The 14,340-nt window shown below is 37.7% G+C and overlaps 1 protein-coding gene across 1 annotated transcript in view; it reads right to left on the reverse strand.

Moving 5' to 3' along the window:
- Nucleotides 1–1,854: 1,854 nt before the first annotated feature.
- LOC134536970 (stromal interaction molecule homolog) overlaps nt 1,855–14,340 on the reverse strand; it is a 52,021-nt gene continuing 39,535 nt past the window's right edge. Inside the window, exons 12-14 of the mRNA XM_063377085.1 lie at nt 11,356–11,440; nt 10,688–10,784; nt 1,855–7,923 (exon numbers count right to left, since the gene is read on the reverse strand). Of these exons, the coding sequence (XP_063233155.1) occupies nt 7,687–7,923; nt 10,688–10,784; nt 11,356–11,440 (419 nt within the window). The 3' untranslated portion in view covers nt 1,855–7,686. The remainder of the gene's footprint in view (nt 7,924–10,687; nt 10,785–11,355; nt 11,441–14,340) is intronic.

Consider the following 14,340-nt stretch of genomic DNA (forward strand, 5'->3'; position numbering starts at 1 on the left):
GAGGGAGGGGGGGGGGGGGGCACTTGCCCCTGGTGCCCCTCCCCTTGGATCCGCCACTGGCTCACAATTAACATTGTAATCGTACACAGACACGGAGGTGAGATGGTTACTCCGCCAAACTGAAGGGCAGGGATAACGAGAGAAGAGTATATCTCGACCAGGCAAAGTTTGCCGAGGCATGGCGGCTGGTGCATGCGACTGTGAAGTGACTGCACGGAAAGTACTTCTTAATAGATATAAAAAAAATTACGAGTGTTAACTGTGTGAAAACCAGCAAGTGTGCTTGCTACCTGCAAAGTACCGGCCTGACTCCTGGTGGGCGACTTCTCCGCCACACGCTGGCATTCTGTGGGCAGGCGCTACCTATCTCACAGCGTTACGCGATTATTATGCCGGTGACAAGCAAAGCTACATACATTATTACATTTATTTAAAATTTACTAGACCCTTTCTGGTGCTTCTTCAGTCAGTACAATGATTTACATTGGTCTCTTTTGAAACACCAGAGCTCCAGTTAGAAAAAAAAAAATTCTGTGTCAACAGGGTGTCCACAAGGAAAAAATATTTCGTACCAACTTAGGCGAGAAAAAAGTACTAGATATGAAAAAAAAAAGTACTAAATTATAATTTGTTATGGTTTTAACAATTTAGGAAGTTATAATGAAATTGCAATGCTCTAACTTAAATATCACACCACACACTTACATTCCATAGTTTTTAAAAATAATTACACTTAACAATAAAACATATTGGAGTTACTGTAATATTATTATATAAAAATAAAAATAAAGTACTATATCTGAGCGTAAATGTAATAGACCACTAAAAAACTTGTACGAAAGTACTAACTGTGGACACCCTGTTTATGACGAGTTCATAAGCAGTGGTTGTTCATAAAGCGAAGATTGTGGTGACGTACGGAGGTCCCCTGGGAGGGTAGCGGAGGGGGAAGGGGAGCTTTCACCAGCAGCCACAGTGAAGAAAACCAGAAAGACCTCCACTGCACTCTCTCCCTCATCCTGCATCTCTCATCTGTCACGCCCCTGCAGAGGTTCAGGAAGCCCCGGGACCAAAGTGGCGTAAGTGACGCAGTTTACGGGCAGAGCGTTAAGTTTTTCAGCTAAGTGGAGGTTCAGGAGGCTGTAATTAACAACGTTCTTAAGTGGCATAAGTTACACTTTAAAAGAGACAGAGCTTATACGTAATTTTTTTTTAACTAAGTTGATCCCAACAGCAGCAAGATACAAGTTTGTGAACATAATGCGACCCTTACTTTTAGTTTCCACATTTTTGGAAAAAAAAAAAATCATAGCATTATATTCTGGTAAATACAGTATTTTCTGTGCTGTGCACCGATATCTGTTCGCGGCCAATCAGCATACACTAATGAACGTTTTGATACGTGCATTTCAAAGATAAAAAGTTTAACTAATTTTCATATGGTACATATTTATATGCAAGTCAAAGTTTTGTAGCAGTTATAAAAGAAAAATTCAAATTAAATACATGTATCTAGGTAAACAAATGTTTATATAACAACATCTGACAAAATTAAAACTTTTTATTATGGAAATGTTTGACACAATGAAAGAAAGAAACAGTTGGAATGCTTCTATCCGCCATGTTACGTGCATAAGCTTTGACTTCTGCAATATTCAAGTGCGGCTGTGCTAATTACTATTTGTGTGCTATTGCGAATGTAGTCTAAGCTTTACTTAGTGATCATGTGATGGTTATCATTATCAAACCACTCAATAATTCATGAACAGCAGAAACTCATTCAATTACAGATAATACAATACTAAGTGGGAATTTTTAACCCTTGAAAGAAAAATGAAATAAGCTAAAACAACATTCAAATATATTTTTTTAATGAATTTTATAACTTACATACTTAAAAGAACGATACCAGTAATCAAAATACTATTTCACATCTTTGTTAGTAAGGAGTCTGTTTTACAGATCGAACAATAATTACATACATATTTACATAACAAAATATACATTGTTCGTGTTCATTTCACACATCGGACTGAACTTCGACAGTGGCCGGAAGAGAGGCCAATAGGACAAAAGTGCTACAAGAAATAAACTTATTCTTTGAGAATTAATTTGTTGGACCAGAATTCCTTTTAAACAGAAACGATGCACATCATGTACAGGCTTGCTACTTAGTTACTGTAAGTATTTTTGTGACTCAACACAAAAATCAGAATACAATACAAAGTCAATCTTTAATTAGTGAAGTTTTAAGAAATAATTGTACTCTGAACATAGAAATGTGGTATTTACTCGAATATAAGACACCGTAGATTACGATGAACTCAATCCTTATTTAATCACAAGTTTCTCTATAAAAAAAAATTGACGAGTTTTATGCATTTCATTTTAAAAGCAACAACAACAAAGAATCATAAATTGTGATAGCCAGCATAGCTTGGAACAAACTATTGCTACATCAATTTCAACCTCTCATTTTGCACAATGGGCCTTTCTTTCAGCTACTGTCATTAATTCAACTAAAATTTTATGCAACATAAATTATTGAAGAGAAAAAAAAATTTGCAATTTTATAATTTTATTAAAGTACTAAGTGAAAAAAAAAAATGTTTTACAAAACCTCACTGTATACTAAAATACAATAATCACATAAAATTCAAATTTTAATTTTTACGTAATATATGTAGGTGTATACCTTCTGAAACACAACACGCAGGTTGAACACGCACCACGGTAGGGTCGAACTAAGTACATCTTTGCAACATCATGTCTCCTCATTTTATTTTTATATTAACACAGCCATATCACAAAAAAATATATATATATATATTGTGATCGAGAAGAGAGATTACACAACAAGAAAGAAAGCAAGCAGCAAAAGTGTGCAGGTCACAGGGCCAAACTCACAGAAACATCACCAACTGTACAACTTAAATGTAGCCAGTCATGACGACAGGGACGCTCGGAGGGGGAATGTTGTTCTGCGCCCGGACCAAGTGTGGAAGTAGAGCGTATCTCATCCCTTGCATCACGCACGATAATACATAATTTGGTCTCGACAAATATAATACAAAAATAAACACATCTCCATTTCTCTCTTTGCCACCCAAGCAATAATGATGTTACAAAAGGCATAACTTCCAGTTAATCTTCCCGAAAATTGGCGTGGCGATAAATATTAAAAAAAAAAAAAAAAAGCCAACTTTCTTCCACAAAAGAGTCTACCTCATTTCTACAAATATGCTGAAACTGGTAGTTCATTGACAAGAAACATGCGGCGAATTTACAACATCTCTTATTTACTGCTACTTCAAAAAATTATCAGAAGGCACACGAGAAAGTGTATGAAAACAACTTATCCACGAAATAGGACGCAGCCATTTGCAGTAATTTAACTTACGGAGCATATGTTAGAACTACGCGTTGTGCCACACACACCGGCTCTTAAAAGACGTTCTGTTTATCTATATTGACATCCACACTTCTGAGATACAATTTCTACCGGAACCAACCAACGCATTATATTACACATGTATTAATGTTTGGTTAATTTATATAATACTTCACTCTGAACTCTAAAACAAAGTTTCTTAATAGTTGCACATATTAGGCAGTCACTGACCTATTTTTTTAAAAATATAATTTTGACATATACATTTGTATTGAAAGAAGCAATAACTGGCATATCAACAACTCTTTTACATGCACACAAACTCAACATTAACTAACTGCAAATGTTTTTGAACAAATCATACAACTCACTGTGAAAAATACAGTGTAAAAGTCCATTGGATTAATTTAATGAGCAGATTCACAAAGGTTTTTGCAAATGCCAAAAATGTTAACTGTGGCATAAATTGTGGCTTAATACACTAAAATCATTACAAACAGTGCACGTATTGTTATAAATATTCGTTGTTTAGAGAAACATTGCACCTAGTCACTCGATTCTTTTCAGAATTTCTACAGCACCGTAGTCACAGGAATAAATGTCATTTGGTCTATTTGCAAAAACCAGTAAGAGCAAACAATACCCAAAATAAGACTAAAAATACAAATTGCACTTGGGCATAGTAAAAGAAATAACAAAAAATAACCCAGATCCACAAAGGCAAGGTTGCATAAACTGTCGGTAATGTACTAAGTACTAGTATCATGACACATGTCATTAAATTACAATCAGTCCAACACTAAATTATGCCAATTCTTACTTTTTTTAAAAAAAAAAAAAAGTAAGAATTTCTCTCAATTATCTAAAACAATTTTAAAATTTCAACTTAATTCATATGTGCAATCACTAACCTCAGGTTAACAGTCATGGAAGATATGTATCTTTGGACTGTGAATTTTACAACCTCCAATTTTAAGATCTAAGAGCCTGATTGAATTTTTTAAAAAAAGTACTTTCCCCAACAGAATAAAGTTTTGGTATTCATGTGCACACACACTGACGTAGGTGCACACGAGTCCTTACAGAGACATTTGTTAATTTAAATGGCCCATCATTTCAACACTTCATAACAGTCTATTTACACCCACATCAATATGTACAAACACTGGTCAACGCAGTTTTTGTGCAATTACAGACTGCAAAACGTCCAACTCAAATCATTTGCAGCATATTTAAGATAAATCATTCACATAATTACATTCAATCAAAACTGAAAATATTTCATTCATACTTAAAATTAAAATATTTACAATTTGAGTTTTGCAGACAGGTTGAACGAATGGAATTCATACAATTAATAATACAATTAGGCCTAAATAATTTTCTTTACCATTAATTAAAAAAAAATGTTAGTCAAAACATTCAAGTTTATGGAGTCAATGTGGATAATGGAACAACAAATTGCCCACATATAAAATAATATTTTTGGAGACAAAATTTGCAAAACACAAAAGAAAAATCTAACTACTCATTGATAAAGTATATCCAAAAATCACCATCTAATTACTCTACAGATAAAATATTCACATATAATTTAAACACTATCCATCTTGTCCAAACAACAAACAAGTAATACAACATTGTTCCTACAAAACAATATTTACTACAGAAAACAAAAATAAATATATGTGTATGTATACATATAAGGCTTCTAATACAAATTATTCATAACATAAAATGTTTCAGAAACATCTTCCACACTCAAAAACCTATTATCTATTATCTTGAAACCATCATGCAATCAAAATCATGGAAGACTATTGATTTAAGGCATCAAATTATTTATTATATGTAATAAAAAAATTAATACATATTAAAGTACAGGAGGAAAAACTATAACACCATTATGGATTCACACTCGGAATGGAACACACAGTATGTCTGTACACATCACAGATACTCGTAAAACTCTCAACAAATATGTAAAGTACATGGACATTACAGTCAGGTCTAAAAGTTTAACAACTTTTTCAATACAATGAAGACATTCGCCTTTTACGTCCAGTGCATAGAGTAAACAATTAAAGGCGACATTTCTGCTTGCGTGGAAGAATTATAATGGGAATAACGACAATTAACATTGGCTAACCCCTCCAACACACAGCTCTTGAGGCGAGTTAAGACTATTGTATATCATCAATTAGTTGCAATTTTAAATTCCTTTTTTACAATTGCAAAAAAAATCATGTTTGACAAAACACATTACATTTAAAATAGAATATTAACAAAGAGAGAGCGGAAAAACTTATTGATGTATAAATTCTTAGTCAAACTACGAGTATAAAGTTGATTTGGTATGTTTTAGTATTTTAAAGGTGTGAAATGATCCATAGTTTATTGCTTTTCAAGTAGTAATTTCTGAGTAACAAAGGTAACACAACACCTAGTTGGCGGGGTTGTAAAGATCTGTTAGTCGGTCTAAAATGACTTGATGTAAGTTTTTGGACATACGCCATTGCTAAGAACTTTTTTCAGCTTTTTTTAGCAATGGCGTATGTCCAAAAACTTACATCAAGTCATGCACTCCCATTGCACAAATCTTTTAAAGATAACATCGGTCTAAAATGTTTATTACGACCCTATTCTCGGGAACCGTGACAGGTCGTAACAGCGTGGTTTTACTTTATAAGATATTCTGAAAAGCCATCACATTTTTTACTTGCAATGAACTGTATTTCATAGTGTTTCTTAAGTTAGCACTAAAGTTGCTGGTATGTCGCAGGTAACCCAAGGAACACTCCAATGAGCGACTGGTGAACAACACGCATCGGGCAGACTTACGAGGTTGCAGATACACAGCCGTATGTGTAGCACACAAACTTTACGTTAGCAAATTGTCAGGACTCCACTGGTTATCTGTTAAAGTCATTAGCTTACTTTTCAATTTCATTGATAACATCAGAATTCCTCTGTGAATAATATGTGTACATATAAGTAAGGGGCACACAAATTAATCTAGGCCCAGGCGGCCCTAAAGTTGGAAAAGATAGCTACTGTATTTTTGGCGACGCATGTTGGTGAGGACGTTCGAACATGCATGAAAATGTTCAAGATCGCTCGGTACTGACTGCATGCTCTCCACGGTGTACGTTTTCCGCAAACATCCCAAACACACACACGTGACTGGCGTGTGACCATTACCCTGCTATGCGACGTTCCAAGGGCCATTCTGGGGTGACGCTCCTTATATTTGAAACAGTTCTCTTTGCCAAATGTCCTAGCTTGTAAATACAATCAACCACAAAAACGCCACAATCAGGCACATTTTCTCTACTTATAAAGGACGAAGTGAATAAAATTATACATACAATCTTCGCCTGCCAAATTTTTGAAAGCCTCATGATTAGATGTCGGTAGTCAAATATGGCCAGCTCACACTGCACTATGTGGCACACCCTGTAAGCGATGAAATACTCCAATTTGTGTCTCTCAGAGAGAGAGAAGAATGAACTTTGGCAGTCGACGTGGCAACACTGTTTCCCATGAGGACGTGTACACGGACAGGCACCATAGCCAGCCTGATGCCCCACACTTATCACACAACCATCACGCGACGCCCATCCAGCAAACACTGCACGGACCAGCACACCGGCGCACTTACGGCTGGATCGCTCTAGACGAACTCGCTTCCCAATTCCGACGACTTATGTCACTCAAGCACGATGAAATCCAACAGCCCCGTCAATCACAGAGGTATTCCAAACTCTGAAACTATGTAGTTGGCAGAGTTAAGCACGATGGAGAAATCAGCATTACAAAACGCCGGTTTCGACTGGAAGCTTTCTAGTCTAATTTCAAAACCTCTCAAATTTACAAGTGTACCAGTTTTTTTTATAAGTACTCCGAATCATCCTGTCTTACACAGGATAAAAAAATTCATTGGTCGAATACAAGCTTAAGTTCTACAAAAATACAGTAAAAGTACTATCTATAAACTAGTGAGATTCTAATTATTAATAGTTCAGCATAGAATTTATAATAATAAGTTTAATTATTTTCAAAGGTTCACAAAAAACAATAAAAATTACTAACTGGAATAACAAAATTGTGCGCTAAAATGAAAAGTGTGTAGACAAAATTAATAACTTCAAATTCTTTTGAAAAGACATTCACGCGACGAAGTTGAATATCGAAACCCCTGCAACTTCAGGCACAAGCAGGCTCCTGGACTCCCCCCCCCGGAGGCGCGCGAGACTGCGTCTTCCGCCCGGAGGCGCGGACGCGACGGGGCCCCATCACGACATCTTGGGCCGGTGCTTGCGGGGGAAGGACGCGAAGAGCTTGCGCTTCCTGCGCCGGAGGTCGTCGTCCGTCGTGGAGTTGGAGTCGGTGGAGTAGGTCTCGTCGTCCACGGCCGGGGGCTGGCTGTCCCGCTGGTCCCGGGACACCTTCTTGGCCGCCTGCGACCTCGCCAGCGGCGGCCGCTGGGAGTCCAGGGACACCTCCGACTGACACACCTTCATCTGCACCGACTGGGGGGAACGCACCAGAAGAAATTTCAGAGAAACTCACAAGCCCACAAGCTAAGAACGTTCAAGGATAAGTTTTGAAGTTGGCCCTCACACAATAAACATGTCATAAACAAGCTCAGAGGTGGACACAGGGAGGGGGGGTGGAGGATGAGGGAAGCTTCGTAAGGATTGGGAAGGGTAAGGGGTGGGGGTTTGGGATATCCTTCCTGGAAGTTAGGAAATAAATTTGCAATAAATTTTTTTGACAGAGGGTGAGCTGCCACAATGTCTGGGACACAAGCGACACCGTAAAGTACCCTATGTTTAGATTGATAACGTTAACTGTCCAAAATCCTCGTTGTTGACGTATATTTTTTTGAATATGAAGATTCTAATTTTATTTAATTTTTAATAACCCCCTGAAAAAAAAATAAAATTCTGTGTCTGTAAATAAACAAGCTCATGTCTCAGGCTTCAAAGCACACCCAGCATGACGATAGGACGCAAATATTTATATCAAGTGATGACGATGACGTGATAATTCCTTGACACTTACTCATATCCAAGCATGGTAGTCCCCCCCCCTCCCCCCCCCCCCCCCATAATCTCGCTGTGCTGGGAGCCACTGTGCACCTGTGGTTTTTATGACAAGGTAGTTTTACGGTGGTTTGCACCCCAACTTGTAAGTTTTTTTTTTCTAAAGTTAACAAGCATTAACAATAAGATAATTATTTAATCTGTAAGTTCTGAATGCATCAATTTTAATGAAATAATCTAGCTGAAATGTTCCTTCCACAAATGTAAAATTAATTTATTTGTTAAGTTTTTGAAATTCCAAATATTAACAGCAACAGCATAAAATACAACATAGCATTTACAAATGTGAAATTTAATTTTTATTTTAAGTTTTTGAGGTTCCAGTTATGAATAGCAACAGTGTAAAATACAGAAAAACTTTGATTAACTGCCACTGTCCAAATCAGCGCTGCGACGGATAACTGTATAGCTATCAGGATAACAGAAATCTTGAAAATATATGTAGCAATGCAATTTCATTGTGGGCTTGTGACGAAAATGAAAATATAAAGATTTATAAGTAAATAATACACAAATATTATGTTATTTTTGAAACATTTGTGCAATGGGAGTGCATGACTTGATGTAAGTTTTTGGACATACGCCATTGCTAAGACATTTTTCTGTTGAAGAAAAACTAAAAAACTAAAAAATGAAAAAATATGAAATAAATAAATATTAATAAAAAAAACACAAAATTAAGCAAAAAATTGCTGTTGTCTACAAGGATATAAATACCACAAAATATTCCGTAACAGGAATATAGTCAACAAAGAAAAAACAAAGAAAAATGTACTAAGAGAACGAAAAAAAAAAAACCTCAAATGATGACGACACAGAAATATTAAACCCAAAAAAATTCAGCAGAACGGTTGAAACAAAACAAAAACACGACAAAACGAAAAGACGAAACAAACACAATAGTTTTCCAAAACAGAATAGAACGATAAAAACCCCCACAAATGATGACAACACAAAAATATTGAACCCAAAATAATTCAGCACAACAGTTGAAAAGAAACAAAAAAACGACAAAACGAACACAATAGTTTTACCAAAACAGAAACAAACGACGTTTCGGGAACTTCTATCTGCTCCCGTCCTCAGGCAGAGACACACATGGTATGGAAACACAGGTGCGACTATATTCCTGTTACGGAATATTTTGTGGTGTTTGTATCCTTGTAGACAGCAATTTTTTGCTTAATTTGGTATTTTTTTTATTAATATTTATTTATTTCATATTTTTTTCATTTTTTAGTTTTTTAGTTTTTCTTCAACAGAAAAAGGTCTTAGCAATGGCGTATGTCCAAAAAATTACATCAAGTCACACAAATATTATATTTCTTCTAAAAAAAATAATATAAATTTTATACAATAGGGTATGTATAAAAGAAATCAGTGGAAAATTTTAAAGTTGCCCGATTTTTTGTTGATACACATATATTCTGAGCGATGATAGATAACTAGAACTGTCGGTTAATCAAAAATTTACTGTACTTGCTATGTAACTAGAAAACTGACTTAAAGAAACACTGAGATTTGAGAAAAATATTTCCCTCTGCATTCTTCTTAATACGTCAAAACTATTAGAATCCAGCAAATTACCCGCTAACGAGACAATTCAGCCAATCCGAAGATTGTGTAGGGTAAAATGAAATACAAAAAAAAGTAAAAGTTTTTTCTTGTATTTTTTAAATTGTTTTTGGTGCCTTGATCCAATTATCAACAAGTTTCAGTAATTACTAATTTGGTGCTTGTAAAAGTTTTATAGACTGCGTAACGTGATAACTAGAGACCCGGAAAATTCGCGGGTTCATTTCGTGTTGTGCTGAAATTCAAAATAATTATACCCTAGTGCTGCTTCTGTCGTTGGTCCACTGTTAAATCTGGAGGACTGAGGGCCGTTTAGAGACCCTCACTCGTAGAAGTGTCGAATCACAGGCCACCTGGTCGAGACACGACTCACAAGTCAGCAGCCAATGAACAGTTGGCATTTGCCCGGGTGTGCAGAGTGTAGCAGAGTCTGTCCTGGAGGTCGTCATTGAACCCGCGAATTTTCCGTGTGACTAGTGATAATTTAATGCTTGTAGAGGTATTTTTTATTACACGCCGTTGCGTCACGGCAATTGTCCCGCTAGTCCGAGCGGCCTCTGCTCTCGTCGGTCGGGAACGGTGGGGGGCCCCTCACCGGATGGCACAAGCTCACCTCCATGCCGCCGAGCGCGCCGCTGACGTCCTGGCTCATGCAGCGCACCATGGAGCCTCGGGGCTGCGTCCTGCCGCCGGCCTCTTCGTCCCCCCAGCTGCGCACACCGCACACAGACACACCCTCGTGACCATTCTACCGGGTCCGCCCTTCCCCCTTGCCTCCCCGCGTCCCTCTTGCAACCGCGCTGTCGTGTCGCATGCAGGGACATGATCACACTGCAAGTCGCGGGTAAAACTGAACAATACCAACAAGCGTGTCATTCATCATTTAACACCAAAAAGGCAAATTAATACACCATGAAGCACTGACATGTAACTAAAATCATCAGCATTTATAATCAGACATAAAAATAAATATTTTTCAATCAATAGCAAACGTTAAAAGATTCACGAGAACCGTGCACTGTAAATTAAGAAGAATGCTGAATGAACTAAATTATGAAGTACTATCATTATTTTTTTAAAAGAAAAAAATTACTCATGTTCATCTCATGCAGTAAACTAGGCAAATTGGAAACTGGACTATCACCATGGCAAATTAAATGTCATTATTTTTCGATTAACATCAAAACTATCTCTATCATGTTAGCAACAAAAAAAGGAAGTCACTAAGATCAGCCCTGGGTTGCAACGAGAGGCGAGGAGGGCGTGGAGGTTGCGACTCACCCGTCTCCTCCGACCACGAACTTGACCTCGTCGTCCGGTTCGGGCTTGCCAGTCTCGCTGCCAGACGAGTCAGCCTCCTTCCAGCCTGCAAGCACACCGCCGGCTACAGGCCTGCTCCTTGCCTCTTGGACGGCTCGGTCCACGCAGCGAGCAAAGACAGAGTGCGTTTGGGCTACTGCGCACCGTGCATTGTGTAGTAGCAAACACAGAGCCCAAGTACAGGAAATTAAGATGTTTCCCAGGTTTGCACAGCTTTTTTTATCGGCGGTGGGTTTCGAGACACTTTTTTTTTTGCTGCAGAAAGAATAATAATAAAAAAACTGAGAAAAGCACAGTTTAGGTACGCGCCAAATTTATGAGAGAGTTCATGTACATTTCGATGCTGCCATAACACTTGTATTTGCTTGGCACTGGACTTATTCAGGCTTTTTTGGATTCCTTCCGACGTGAGCATTTTCTAAAATCCTGAACATACCTACGAGTCATATGAGACAACATATCTAATCATCTTGCAATTTTCAAATTAATACGGATTGTAACCTATATATTCCGGCAAATATTTTTATTCTCTCACTTTAGATCTTGGTAGTGATCCGCTAGTTCTTCACGATGACACCCGAATGAATGCACTAGCTAAATGCGTTTCCACGCTACACCAATTTGTAACTTTACAAAAAGCTTGATTCGTAACAATCGCGCGCATGCGCCTAGACTGGCGTGATGACGTCACAGGGAAAAAAACAAATACTGTGCGACAAACACGTACAGACATTATCTATCAGTCGTAAGTTGAACCACTGTTGACGGATTATTGGTCTCACAGGTATTAGCAATTCAAATCTGACAGTATTTCGTCACACAAGAAAGTTTGACCGACTATCACTGTAACAAGCGAATACATGTTTTCAGGTCAATATATAATTAAATTTCGACTCTTTAAGCAATCTAGAATAAAGGCTTTATGTCTATAGTCACCGACTACTGGATTTCTGGGTTGAGTTCACTTTCACGAAAACAATATGACCAACATTTCGGCACGCCTTGATGCAGCCATCCATCCTCAGGGGTAGAAAAACAACTGAAGGCCTGGTGTCATGGCACAGTATTCATATAAGGTAATTAATTCACAGTTGGACTGTGATTGGTCGATGTGGATGGCCATAATGGAACTACTTTGTAGGTGCAGCAAGCTTGTCTGTGGCTAATTCTTGGATGGTGACCGTTCGAGATAACTAAGCAATGAAGAATTCCAAATATTACTTAATCTGCAGCCACATTCTCTGTTGATATTATTAGTATTTTTTAAGTGAAACTTCTTTGGGCACGATGGGAGTAAAATTTCAAGGCTTAATTTTAATGCGACGTATTCGCGAAACGTTTGTTGCGGACGGTGCAGAGAACTCATCAGGATGCGGGCTCCACGTGGCGGCGTGCGGCTCAGGTTGAACCCCTGCCGTGCTGCAGGGATAGGCGGGTCGCGGCGGTAGGGACCAGCCTGTGCCTGACGCCACACCTGACTTGCTGGCGTCTAGTAAGGGAGTGTTTGGGCAGAGGGCAACACAATAGGGTTTGAGCTTATTGTCGTGCATCGCGCCACGAGCTATATTCGCAAGAAAATTGTGTTATTTCAATTACTTGTGTAAATCAGTATTGTTAAACACTGTTACATGAGTATTGTTTTAGCTGTGTAACTAAATATTTTTTTGATATCCTGACCCGTTACTTTGAAGTGAGTAATAGTTTTGTTAATTATTTCAGTTTATTTAGAAAATAGTCTTCTTTCTCTCTCTCTGTGCCGTTTTACCCCTTACGATTTACTTGCGTGTCGAGGTTGGAAATGCCAATGAAGTTTCACGTCTATCATGTGTACTGAGTTACATGTGCTCTTTATTTTTACTTCTATGGCTTCTGTGATTTACCTACAACCAGTGAAGGCGTCTGTTCTCCGGGGAGAGACAGGCCTGACGTCCTCTGCCTCGAAGAGTTAACCCCGTGAGGTCTGGGGGGAAGGGGGCATCCCTAGTAAATCTTCTTGTTCATGAAAAAGCAAAGAGGCCGAGTTGGAACCACCAGATCCTGAACCGGGGATCTCGGTTGGGGGCCAGTGATTTGGGGAGCCCTTGTTCGACTGCACGTACTCCAACTCAAACACAGCCTGGTACACACCCAGACCAATCTGACATCAAGACATCGAAAGCAAGTACGATTTTACATCTCATAATGAGTGAACTGAAATATATATAAATATGTATCAGACTATACCTATCTACAAGATAAGGAACTACTACTAAAAAAATAACATACAAAAAATAAAGTTTATTTCAATATTTTTATAAACAAGGTTTAAATGCAATGATCAAAACATTATTTTGAAAATGCCAGTCTGAACATTTAACAAAATAATATTTTTCTTTCTATAACCACTACTAGGCCCAGCCTTAAAAGATCCAGTATAACATTACAGAGCTAAAAAACGCCATTACATTAAGGTTTAGTAAGTGAAAACATGCCCAAACACAAGGAAACAATAGTTAATGTTTACCTCTGATTTCCTCACCAGACAGACATGCAAACTAAGGAAAAATTCAACATTAGTTAAAGCTGTGGAAGACATTCAAAGAAAAATTATAATTTACATTTAAAAAAAAACAAATTCACCAGTACTTAAAAGACCCAGAAATCTGACATTTATTAACCATCAGGCATTGCTGATTGGGTAGCAATTCTTTTTCACGTGCCCACTGCAAACCCATAGTCTGTGCGGAATTTCATTTTGGGAGCGTGATAAAACCACTTTGCCTGCTGTTTGCTTTCAAAATTCTTTCCTTTTGTTCATGGGAATGATAGCTTTATTTTTTTAAGAGTTTCTATCAATTCCCTACTATGCCCCTGCTAATGACAATCAACAGTAGTATGTCCAAATCATGTAAAATCCAGTCAAAAGATAATGTGCAATAAAAATGCTTAATTAGCTTATGTAAACAT

This window comes from Bacillus rossius, chromosome 11 (assembly GCF_032445375.1).
Source record: "Bacillus rossius redtenbacheri isolate Brsri chromosome 11, Brsri_v3, whole genome shotgun sequence".
Classification (NCBI taxonomy): Eukaryota; Metazoa; Arthropoda; class Insecta; order Phasmatodea; family Bacillidae; genus Bacillus; species Bacillus rossius.